The 12,764-nt window shown below is 39.3% G+C and overlaps 1 protein-coding gene across 1 annotated transcript in view; it reads right to left on the bottom strand.

Annotated features, from left to right (window-relative positions):
• CCDC175 (coiled-coil domain containing 175) overlaps positions 1 to 12,764 on the bottom strand; it is a gene marked incomplete at both ends in the record, with an annotated part of 75,147 nt that overhangs the window by 46,411 nt on the left and 15,972 nt on the right. Inside the window, 2 exons of the mRNA XM_082649364.1 lie at positions 1,956 to 2,065; positions 11,707 to 11,829. Coding sequence (XP_082505490.1) covers positions 1,956 to 2,065; positions 11,707 to 11,829 — 233 coding nt within the window. The remainder of the gene's footprint in view (positions 1 to 1,955; positions 2,066 to 11,706; positions 11,830 to 12,764) is intronic.

Genomic DNA, 12,764 nt, shown 5'->3' with positions numbered 1-12,764 from the left:
TATAATGGTAAGTATATACTTTGGGTCACAAATTGGATGTCATTTATACACAATATTTAGCTTCCAATTCCCCACTTCCCACATGTTGATAACCAGCTGAATGACGAAAAATGTCATAGCAATTTAGAAAGATAGGCACTGATTTGCCTTTATTATGCAAATACATCATGGTGGATATCAATAATAGCAAAGAAGAAGGATTAAACTAGCAATGCCTCCTGTGGATCTGTGAAGAATTTGAGGTACCCTTAACTGTCCACATATAGAATTTAAACTTGGAGTTGAGTAATTTTTGCTTTCCCTCAATATTTTGACCTCAAAATAGATAATGAGCTTGCAAGTTAACGATTTCATGGTGGGTGGGATGGGGGAAATTAAGACTAATAGATTAATAGGAAGTTGAGTTATATAAATTATTTGTTTCTTGTATAATTTATTCTTAAAGAATCTTATAGAATATTATAAAACAACACTGTTTGATTCTTCAAATCCACCAAACAAGAACTGAGCTGCCTCTCCCTACCTCCAAAGATAGAGAAAAGGAACTAAGTGACAAAATAAAAATACAGAGAATTTTCTTTTAATTTGCCAAGTTATAAAGAAGAAAAAGTAAAGTTTTATTAATAAAAGGGGGGAAACTTATACCTCAATCACCAAATTAATCAAAAGCACTTTTCCTCAGTGAGATTCCACAAGAAAACCCTTGAAAGGCTGGGACTGAAAACAAAAAGATGAGCCATTTAAAATGAAAGATCAATGAATCCCCATTTTTATCTTGAACATACATTTAAAACCAGTTAGCTAACATGAAGTCTGCTTATAAATAAAACTTTATCAGTGTTTCAAGGCTTTTAATCATAATTCCTAGAAATAAGTTAAGAGCTAATCTATATTTTCCACTATGATTCTTTGCCTAGTTTTTAAGAAATAGATATCAACTAAAATTATCGAATCACTTTCAAAGAAAAAGATTTTTTATTCTGATTTTTAATTGTTGTATTACTTGAGCTTTCCAATTTTAAATCTGGTACTGAGTATAAGGATTATTGCATATTTTATGGACTGTTGATGATAGAGTAGAATAGTACTGTGCAGTTGTTATTTTAGAAGACATAATTTTAATCCCAATACATTCAAATCTATGTAGAAATGAGCCATATTGTAACAGGATCCCACATGTGGAATTACTTATCTTTTGCGGAATCTGCTCAGACCATAATTTGTCTTTTAAACTGTCAGTAAACCCTGGGGGTAAACCCAGAAGCCATGTTTATATTAAAAGACCCCACCTTCCTATCCAGAGCTGAGCCAAACAGCTTTTGATGGGAAATCTGGGAATTCTCCTGGGAGAGAATCTGTTGGTCAGTCTCTAAAGATACATGGATCTGTGACAGGTAAACTCAGAGGGTTTGGAATGGCCATGCTTAGCCACGGACTCACCAGGAAGAGAACACAGCATGTAGATAAAGAGAGAAGCAGAAGGAAGCAAACACTAGGCCTTGAGACAGATGGAATATTTCCTTATGTTTCTGGTTTCAGTTCCATGGTAAAAGTTTTTGCCTTGAGGCTTCCCTGTATTTTCTCAATAAGTGCTGCAAGTCCCCCTTGACTAAGAACAACAACTGTAGCAGCATGGTTAGGTGAGTTGTAGCCCTATGGCAGTGCCTTCCTCCAGGCGCGTATTTGTAGGGAGTAAGGAACTGAAATAAGGATAGTACACACCCCAAATTCCCTCCCTTTTCCTAAACTAACCACATCATCCTCAATTTTTTTCTCTTGATCATCTGAAAGACTGTTTAATTTCAAAATGAAGAGGTGATTCTATAAAGCTGACAATCACACAACTTTTAGTAAAATAAGAGAATAATTTTCATCTACTATTAAATAAATTTTTTTTTAATGAAAGGAACATAACATCTAGAAGTGCTTCTGTAAAGATAAAGTATTATACTTACATTTTATCCTCCAGGATCTTACAGGATTTCTTCATGTCTTCAACCTGTTGTTCCCAATGTCTTATTGATTCTTGTAGTTGTGATATCTCTAAATTGTGATCACTAAGAACCTGTTGAAAATTCAGTAAAATTGGGGCATTCCATCATCATCAAATGATTCATGACAGAAGTCCAATTCACTAAATATTCATGTATCATCCATTCAACTTTTACACTGGGGGTGTCCTTTAGTTAAAATAAAAAGCAATCAGGGGCTTCACTGGTGGCGCAGTGGTTGAGAATCTGCCTGCCGATGCAAGGGACGTGGGTTTGAGCCCTGGTCTGGGAAGATCCCACGTGCCGCGGAGCGGCTGGGCCCGTGAGCCACAACTACTGAGCCTGCGCGTCTGGAGCCTGTGTTCCGCAACAAGAGGCCGCGATAGTCAGAGGCCCGCACACCACGATGAAGAGTGGCCCCTGCTCACCGCAACTGGAGAAAGCCCTCGCACAGAAACGAGGACCCAACGCAGCCAAAAGTAAATAAATAAATTAATTAATTAAAAAAAATATATATATATAAAGCAATCATTATACTGCTTGTTTCTTTATAAAACAAACTGAGACAGAAATAATCCTGAATTCATCAGAAAAGCAAACAAAATTTGGGAGGGAGAGAAACCAATTATAGCAATGTGAAAACTATAAAAACAGTTTTCAAGACATGAATTCATCTTGACTTACCATTTAAAAAAATTAAATATACATTTTCATAATTATTTTCAACATGTTATTCCAGGATACTAGAATGAGTATTATAAAAAGAAAAGTCAAAACAAATTGGGTCTTTCACCTTAGTTGATAGCTATGTCCATGTTGCAAAGATTTTTTTCTTAATATTTAATCAGTAATTTAGAAATGGAAAAATTGGGTACTATGAAAAAATGTTAGCATGATTAAAAAGGAAATACGGATGGAGAAAATTCATAGTGAACATATTTTTACAACACAGTTTTGGAATAAAGAAAAGGGAAAGCAAACTTATCAGAGCTTGGGTCTGCATTTCAGCTTGTGAGGGAAAGTGGAGCTGAGAGAAAAGCTGATCAAACAAATTCCTTTGCTCTCTGGCATAGAGCTACCATGGACAGATTATTTAGAGTCACCTAACCCTGCACATCAGTGTGGGGTCAGAAAAACACCTGTTGGGGGTATAGAGGTTCTTTCAGTCATGCCAGGTGAGACAGGTGGGTGAAAGCTCCCCAAACTATTTTTTTTTTCCTCTAAAGCACTCATATGACTGAACTTGTGGGCTATAAGTAGTTCCAGAGTTAACAGGAGTCTGAAATCCTAGATATGCCATCAAAAATTAACAGAATGTCCAAAGAACTCTGACCAATAATCAGGATTAGTGACTATACACTGAAGGCCCGTCCTGCCTGACATCCATAACCTCTAGCCCTCGATCCTCCCCGCCCTGGACATGTAGGGCACCTTGAGAATCACACATCATTATTCTTTTCTGCCAGCATCACACCAGTTTGACCTGGCTGCAGAGTTTTCTAAACTAAAAAGCACCACATGAAGATGAACCTGAAATTCCCTGTAGTCTCAAGTCCATAGCCAAAATGTTGTTTTCTAATCTCAGGCAATAACAACAACAAACTTTACCAAATACAAAACACTCAGCTAAAAGCCTTATAGGCATGACCTCATTCTATCTCCACAAAAGCCCTTTGAAATAGGTAATATTATTACCACCATATTATAGGTGAGGAAACTTCGGGTTGGTAAAGCCAAGACTTGAACCCAGGTCTCTGTGATACTGAAGCTCGTGCTTTAAACACAATTCTCCACTGGTAAGGTGGGGTGGGGCGCTGGATTGGGGGGAGGAAGAGAATGACACTGCAGCTGAGTTTACCCCTGCCACCTCAAGCCTTATTTGTCTTTAGAGATCTTTGAAGAACAGGTTAAGGAACATATACTTCATTTTTCCAAACCAGGTGGTGTGCTTGGCATAATTTATGAGGCCCCAACTGGGGATATGAGCTTAGGCGTGCCGATAAGATCTGTTTTATACAATCCCCGTGTTCTCCTTTGAGCCTAGCCTGACTCATGCTTCCTTACTATGTTGATATATGAAGAAACAGATAATCACCTTTTTAAACGCACATATCTGGGGGAAGTTTTTGATTTTACTAATGTTTTGTAATTGGATGTCATAATAGATATATTGTAACTATAATGGTCAAAATCACACTATAAATAGTATTGATATAATGGAATTAACTGAAGACTCTGATAAGCAATGCGATGTTTTAGGATTACTGTTGCCCCACATAGTTTTACATGTAATTCTCAACACAAATAGAAGAAATACGCTAGACTCATTAATTCAACTGTGATAGATTAACAGGTGTTTCTGTTTTAATTAACGTAGAAGTAGTATTAACATTAACCTCTTCAATTATAGTCACTGCATAAGCTTCAGTTTTCTTATCTTTAAAATGAGGGTAATCCTCACAAAATATTTATCACAATACTGGCTTTCACTCGATGTTGTTAATTTTTAAAAATAGAAGTACACACATCTACACGTGGAACAACTCCTACAGAACACCTACTGAACGCTGGCAGAAGACCTCAGACCTCCCAAAAGGCAAGAAACCCCCCACGTACCTGGGTAGGGCAAAAGAAAAAAATAGAGACAAAAGGATAGGGACGGGTCCTGCACCAGTGGGAGGGAGCTGTGAAGGAAGAAAAGTGTCCACACACTAGGAAGCCCCTTCGCGGGCGGAGACAGCGGGTGGCGGAGCGGGGGAGCTTCGGGGCCGCGGAGGAGAGCACAGCAACAGGGGTGCGGAGGGCAAAGCGGTGAGATTCCAGCACAGAGGATCAGGGCCAACCGCCACTCACCAGCCGAGAGGCTTGTCTGCTCACCCGCCGGGGCGGGCGGGGCTGGCAGCTGAGGCTCCGGCTTCAGTCGGAGCGCAGGGAGAGGACTGGGGTTGGCAGCGTGAACATAGCCTGCAGGGCGTTAGTGCACCGCGCGGCTAGCCGGGAGGGAGTCCGGGGAAAAGTCTGGACCTGCCGAAGAGGCAAGAGACTTTTTCTTCCCTCTTTATTTCCTGGTGCACGAGGAGAGGGGATTAAGAACGCTGCTTAAAGGAGCTCCAGAGACGGGCGGGAGCCGCGGCTAAAAGTGCGGACCCCAGAGACAGACATGAGACGCAAAGGCCGCTGCTGCCGCCAGCAAGAAGCCTGTGTGCGAAGACAGGTCACTATCCACACCCCCCTTCCGGGGAGCCTGTGCAGCCCGCCACTGCCAGGGTCCCGGGATCCAGGGACAACTCCCCCGGGGAGAACGCACGGCGCGCCTCAGGCTGGTGCAACGTCCTGCACTCCGTGACCCTCCCTACCCCCCGGCCTGAGTGAGCCAGAGCCTCCGAATCAGCGGCTCCTTTAACCCCGTCCTGTCTGAGCAAAGAACAGACGCCCTCCGGCGACCTACACGCACAGGCGGGGCCAAATCCAAAGCTAAGCCCCTGGAAGCTGTGAGAACAAAGAAGAGAAAGGGAAATCTCTCCCGGCAGCCTCAGAAGCAGCGGATTAAAGCTCCACAATCAACTTGATGTACCCTGCATCTGTGGAATACATGAATAGACAACGAATCATCCCAAATTAAGGAGCCGTGTGGATGAAAGGCTCTTGGTGCTGCAGCCAGGACTTAGTGCTGTGCCTCTGAGGTGGGAGAGCCAACTTCAGGACACTGGTCCACAAGACGCCTCCCAGCTGCACATAATAGCAAACAACTAAAATCTCCCAGAGATCTCCATCTCAACGCCAGCACCCAGCTCCACTCAACGACCAGCAAGCTACAGTGCTGGACATCCTATGCCAAACAACTAGCAAGACAGGAACACAACCCCACCCATTAGCAAAGAGGCTGCCCCAAATCATAATAAGTCTACAGACACCCCAAAACACACCACCAGACGTGGACCTGCCCACCAGAAAGACAAGATCCAGCCTCATCCACCAAAACACAGGCACTAGTACCCTCCACCAGGAAGCCTACACAACCCACTGAACCAACCTTAGCCACTGGGGACAGACACTAAAAACAACAGGAACTACGAACCTTCAGCCTGCAAAAAGGAGACCCCAAACACAGTAAGATAAGCAAAATGAAAAGACAGAAAAACACACAGCAGATGAAGGAGCAAGATAAAAACCCACCAGACCTAACAAATGAAGAGGAAATAGGCAGTCTACCTGAAAAAGAATTCAGAATAATGATAGTAAAGATAATCCAAAATCTTGGAAACAGAATAGACAAAATGCAAGAAACATTTAACAAGGACCTAGAAGAACTAAAGATGAAACAAACAATGATGAACAACACAATAAATGAAATGAAAAATACTCTAGATGGGATCAATAGCAGAATAACTGAGGCAGAAGAACGGATAAGTGACCTGGAAGATAAAATAGGGGAAATAACTAATGCAGAGCAGAATAAAGAAAAAAGAATGAAAAGAACTGAGGACAGTCTCAGAGACCTCTGGAACAACATTAAACGCACCAACATTCGAATTATAGGGGTTCCAGAAGAAGAAGAGAAAAAGAAAGGGACTGAGAAAATATTTGAAGAGATTATAGTTGAAAACTTCCCTAATATGGGAAAGGAAATAGTTAATCAAGTCCAGGAAGCACAGAGAGTCCCATACAGGATAAATCCAAGGAGAAATACGCCAAGACACATATTAATCAAACTGTCAAAAACTAAATACAAAGAAAGCATATTAAAAGCAGCAAGGGAAAAACAACAAATAACACACAAGGGAATCCCCATAAGGTTAACAGCTGATCTTTCAGCAGAAACTCTGCAAGCCAGAAGGGAGTGGCAGGACATATTGAAAGTGTTGAAGGAGAAAAACCTGCAACCAAGATTACTCTACCAAGCAAGGATGTCATTCAGATTTGATGGAGAAATTAAAACCTTTACAGAAAAGCAAAAGCTGAGAGAGTTCATCACCACCAAACCAGCTCTACAACAACTGCTAAAGGAACTTCTCTAGGCAAGAAACACAAGAGAAGGAAAAGACCTACAATAACGAACCCAAAACAATTAAGAAAATGGGAATGGAAACATATATATCGATAATTACCTTAAATGAAAATGGACTAAATGCTCCCACCAAAAGACGCAGATTGGCTGAATGGATACAAAAACAAGACACATATAGTTGCTGTCTACAAGAGACCCACTTCAGACCTAGAGACACATACAGACTGAAAGTAAGGGGATAGAAAAAGGTATTTCATGCAAATGGAAACCAAAAGAAAGCTGGAGTAGCAATTCTCATATCAGACAAAATAGACTTTAAAATAAGGACTATTAGAAGAGACAAAGAAGGACACTACATAATGATCAAGGGATCGATCCAAGAAGAAGATATAACAATTGTAAATATTTATGCACCCAACATAGGAGCACCTCAATACATAAGGCAAATACTAACAGGCATAAAAGGGGAAATCGACAGTAACACATTCACAGTAGGGGACTTTAACACCCCACTTTCACCAACAGACAGATCATCCAAAATGAAAATAAATAAGGAAACACAAGCTTTAAATGATACATTAAACAAGATGGACTTAATTGATATTTATAGGACATTCCATCCAAAAACAACAGAATACACATTTTTCTCAAGTGCTCATGGAACATTCTCCATGATAGATCATACCTTGGGTCACAAATCAAGCCTTGGTATATTTAAGAAAATTGAAATTGTATCAAGTATCTTTTCCGACCACAACGCTATGAGACTAGATGTGAATTACATGAAAAGATCTGTAAAAAATACAAACACATGGAGGCTAAACAATACACTACTTAATAATGAAGTGATCACTGAAGAAATCAAAGAGGAAATCAAAAAATACCTAGAGACAAATGACAATGGAGACATGACAACTCAAAATAAATGGGATGCAGCAAAAGCAGTTCTAAGAGGGAAGTTTATAGCAATACAATCCTACCTTAAGAAACAGGAAACATCTCGAATAAACAACCTAACCTTGCACCTAAAGCAATTAGAGAAAGAAGAACCAAAAAACCCCAAAGTTAGCAAAAGGAAAGAAATCATAAAAATCAGATCAGAAATAAATGAAAAAGAAATGAAGGAAACGATAGCAAAGATCAATAAAACTAAAAGCTGGTTCTTTGAAAGGATAAACAAAATTGATAAACCATTAGCCAGACTCATCAAGAAAAAAAGGGAGATGACTGAAATCAATAGAATTAGAAATGAAAAAGGAGAAGTAACAACTGACACTGCAGAAATACAAAAGATCATGAGAGATTACTACAAGCAACTCTATGCCAATAAAATGGACAACCTGGAAGAAATGGACAAATTCTTAGAAAGGCACAACCTGCCAAGACTGAATCAGGAAGAAATAGAAAATATGAACAGACCAATCACAAGCACTGAAATTGAAACTGTGATTAAAAATCTTCCAACAAGCAAAAGCCCAGGACCAGATGGCTTCACAGGCGAATTCTATCAAACATTTACAGAAGAGCTATCACCTATCCTTCCCAAACTCTTCCAAAATATAGCAGAGGGAGGAACACTCCCCAACTCATTCTGCGAGGCCACCATCCCCCTGATACCAAAACCAGACAAGGATGTCACAAAGAAAGAAAACTACAGGCCAATATCACTGATGAACACAGATGCAAAAATTCTCAACAAAATACTAGCAAACAGAATCCAACAGCACATTAAAAGGATCATACACCATGATCAAGTGGGGTTTATTCCAGGAATGCAAGGATTCTTCAATATACGTAAATCAATCAACGTGATACACCATATTAACAAACTGAAGGAGAAAAACCATATGATCATCTCAATAGATGCAGAGAAAGCTTCTGACAAAATTCAACACCCATTTATGATAAAAACCCTGCAGAAAGTAGGCATAGAGGGAACTTTCCTCAACATAACAAAGGCCATATATGACAAACCCACAGCCAACATCATCCTCAATGGTGAAAAACTGAAAGCATTTCCACTAAGATCAGGAACAAGACAAGGTTGCCCACTCTCACCACTCTTATTCAACATAGTTCTGGAAGTTTTAGCCACAGCAATCAGAGAAGAAAAGGAAATAAAAGGAATCCAAATCGGAAAAGAAGAAGTAAAGCTGTCACTATTTGCGGATGACATGATACTATACATAGAGAATCCTAAAGATGCTACCAGAAAACTACTAGAGTTAATCAATGAATTTGGTAAAGTAGCAGGATACAAAATTAATGCACAGAAATCTCTGGCATTCCTATACACTAAGGATGAAAAATCTGAAAGTGAAATCAAGAAAACACTTCCATTAACCATTGCAACAAAAAGAATAAAATATCTAGGAATAAACCTACCTAAGGAGACAAAAGACCTGTATGCAGAAAATTATAAGACACTGATGAAAGAAATTAAAGATGATACATAGATGGAGAGATATACCATGTTCTTGGATTGGGAGAATCAGCATTGTGAAAATGATTCTACTACCCAAAGCAATCTGTAGATTCAATGCAATCCCTATCAAACTACCACTGGCATTTTTCACAGAACTAGAACAAAAAATTTCACAATTTTTATGGAAACACAAAAGAGCCCGAATAGCCAAAGCAGTCTTGAGAACGAAAAACGGAGCTGGAGGAATCAGGCTTCCTGACTTCAGACTATACTACAAAGCTACAGTAATGAAGACAGTATGGTACTGGCACAAAAACAGAAATATAGATCAACGGAACAGGATAGAAAGCCCAGAGATAAACCCACGCACATATGGTCACCTTATCTTTGATAAAGGAGGCAGGAATGTACAGTGGAGAAAGGACAGCCTCTTCAATAAGTGGTGCTGGGAAAACTGGACAGCTACATGTAAAAGTATGAGATTAGATCACTCCCTAACACCATACACAAAAATAAGCTCAAAATGGATTAAAGTCCTAAATGTAAGGCCAGAAACTATCAAACTCTTAGAGGAAAACATAGGCAGGCAGGACACTCTATGACATAAATCACAGCAAGGTCCTTTTTGACCCACCTCCTAGAGAAATGGAAATAAAAACAAACATAAACAAATGGGACCTCATGAAACTTCAAAGCTTTTGCGCAGCAAAGGAAACCATAAACAAGATCAAAAGACAACCCTCAGAATGGGAGAAAATATTTGTAAATGAAGCAACTGACAAAGGATTAATCTCCAAAATTTATAAGCAGCTCATGCAGCTTAATAACAAAAGAACAAACAACCCAATCCAAAAATGGGCAGAAGACCTAAGTAGACATTTCTCCAAAGAAGATATACAGACTGCCAACAAACACATGAAAGAATGCTCAACATCACTAATCATTAGAGAAATGCAAATCAAAACTACAATGAGATATCATCTCACACCAGTCAGAATGGCCATCACCAAAAAATCTAGAAACAATAAATGCTGGAGAGGGTGTGGAGAAAAGGGAACCCTCTTACACTGTTGGTGGGAATGTAAATTGATACAGCCACTGTGGAGAACAGTATGGAGGTTCCTTAAAAAACTACAAATAGAACTACCATATGACCCAGCAATCCCACTACTGGGCATATACCCTGAGAAAACCATAATTCAAAAAGAGTCATGTACCAAAATGTTCATTGCAGCACTATTTACAATAGACCGGAGATGGAAACAACCTAAGTGTCCATCATCGTAGGAATTAATAAAGAAGATGTGGCACATATATACAATGGAATATTACTCAGCCATAAAACAAAACGAAATTGAGCTATTTGTAATGAGGTGGATAGACCTAGAGTCTGTCATACAGAGTGAAGTAAGTCAGAAAGAGAGAGACAAATACCGTATGCTAACACATATATATGGAATTTAAGAAAAAAAAATGTCATGAAAAACCTAGGGGTGAAACAGGAATAAAGACACAGACTTACTAGAGAATGGACTTGAGGATATGGGGAGGGGGAAGGGTAAACTGTGACAAAGCGAGAGAGAGGCATGGACATATATACACTACCAAACGTAAGGTAGATAGCTAGTGGGAAGCAGCCGCATAGCACAGGGAGATCAGCTCGGTGCTTTGTGACCGCCTGGAGGGGTGCGATAGGGAGGGTGGGAGGGAGGGAGAAAAATAAAAATAAAATAAAATAAAAATTAGCAACAACAACAACAAAAGAAAAATAGAAGTACAGAGCTCTGAAGTATTTTCTAACTCAAAGAGACAAATAGTCTCCTTTCCATATTAGTGTACTCAATATAAATGGAGAGCCTAAATTCTGTTTTATTATCACACATTCAGAATTAAGGAATCTGCCCATGTTTATTCACTTTGTTATGTAAAATAAAGCAATCTCACACAAACATTACATATGATTCTATATCCATTTGGTCAGTTCTGTATGTATTTTTTAAAAAACATTTTTACAGTATTTTGGCCCATCAAATGCAATGTGTACCTAAGCATTCCAAACTTCCTTCTTTCCATCATATTCCTAAAGAAGAAAACACAATTGCCCTATAACACTTTAAATGTCAGAAAAGATTAACATGCCGAAAACATTCTCCCCCGAATGGCATGAAGATTAATTAATATCAGCTCCTTTTTTAAACCACCTGCTATTAGTTGTATTCAAGGCAGTGTATATTGAGGTGCTTGGGGTCGTGCTTGAAGAAACATAGTTTATGCTTTCTTACCACTCTGCTGGCAGCAAGGGTTTCTCTCATTTTTGTCATTTTAAGCCTTAATGTATCCAATTCTTTCTTCTTTTTGTAAGTCTCCTTTCTCTTTAGTTCACAGAGTTTTTTATATTCATCAATCTGTAGTGACAAACATAATAAACAAATCAAAAAGCTTAAGAGGACAACACAGTTTAGGAAATCTTTTTTTAAATTTTGTCAACCTAATTCATATTTAAGTATACCATATTCAATCTAAGTATATTATCAAATTAAAAAAACCAGGTTTGCTTAGTTTGAAGCATCAGAGGAAAAATAATAAATCACAAGGATCAAACTGTAATTATAAAATGTTGAACTAGTAAATTTAGAGGAACAATGAAACAATGATCATTAACAGCAAATTATAAAGGCAACTGCCATTGTAAAATTTACTAGTAAAACATCATAGCAATTGTTACCAGATTTACTGTGCGCTAAGCACATCAGAAGAGTCAAAGGAAGGAATTAAGAATTGTTTGGAAATCTAAATTCACGTTATTTCATGAGAAGTAAAACAGACCAAAAACAAAATCACTGAAGATAGGGCAGCTCACAATCCTAAACAACTTACCATTTTGTCATCCATACCAGCCCCTGAGAGCTAAAGGATCCTTATCTCCATTTACCTGGGCTTGTTTCAAAAGCGCCCAGTATTTGGTAGAAATGTTTTGCAGCTGTGTCTTAAGAGATATTCAGTGGTCAAATGCCCTGAACTGACTGTGACTTGACCACAGGAGTGCTCTGCCTGCGCAGATGAGGCCTAGAGGTGTCAGAAAGTTACCTTTGCTTCATTACCATGTTAAGATCTCTGCCCAAAGGGGGCATTTATACTCTGCTAGGCACAATTCATGCCCTGTGCGAGGAAGCATGGAAGACTGTGCATGCCCTAGCTGCTCTGGCTGCCTCTGTAAATCTCTGCCCCCTTCCTAGAGCCCTGATGACCACCGCCTCCTAATCCTTAAAATTCCCTTATTCCCCTCCCTTCAGGGAGATGGTGCTTTTAGAGCACAAGCTCTCCCTTCTCCACTCCTTGA

This window comes from Grampus griseus (genome assembly GCF_964374135.1).
Source record: "Grampus griseus genome assembly, chromosome: 2".
NCBI classification, from domain to species: domain Eukaryota; kingdom Metazoa; phylum Chordata; class Mammalia; order Artiodactyla; family Delphinidae; genus Grampus; species Grampus griseus.
Note: the sequence above shows the minus strand (reverse complement) of the source record. Positions and strands in the feature narration are given on the sequence as shown.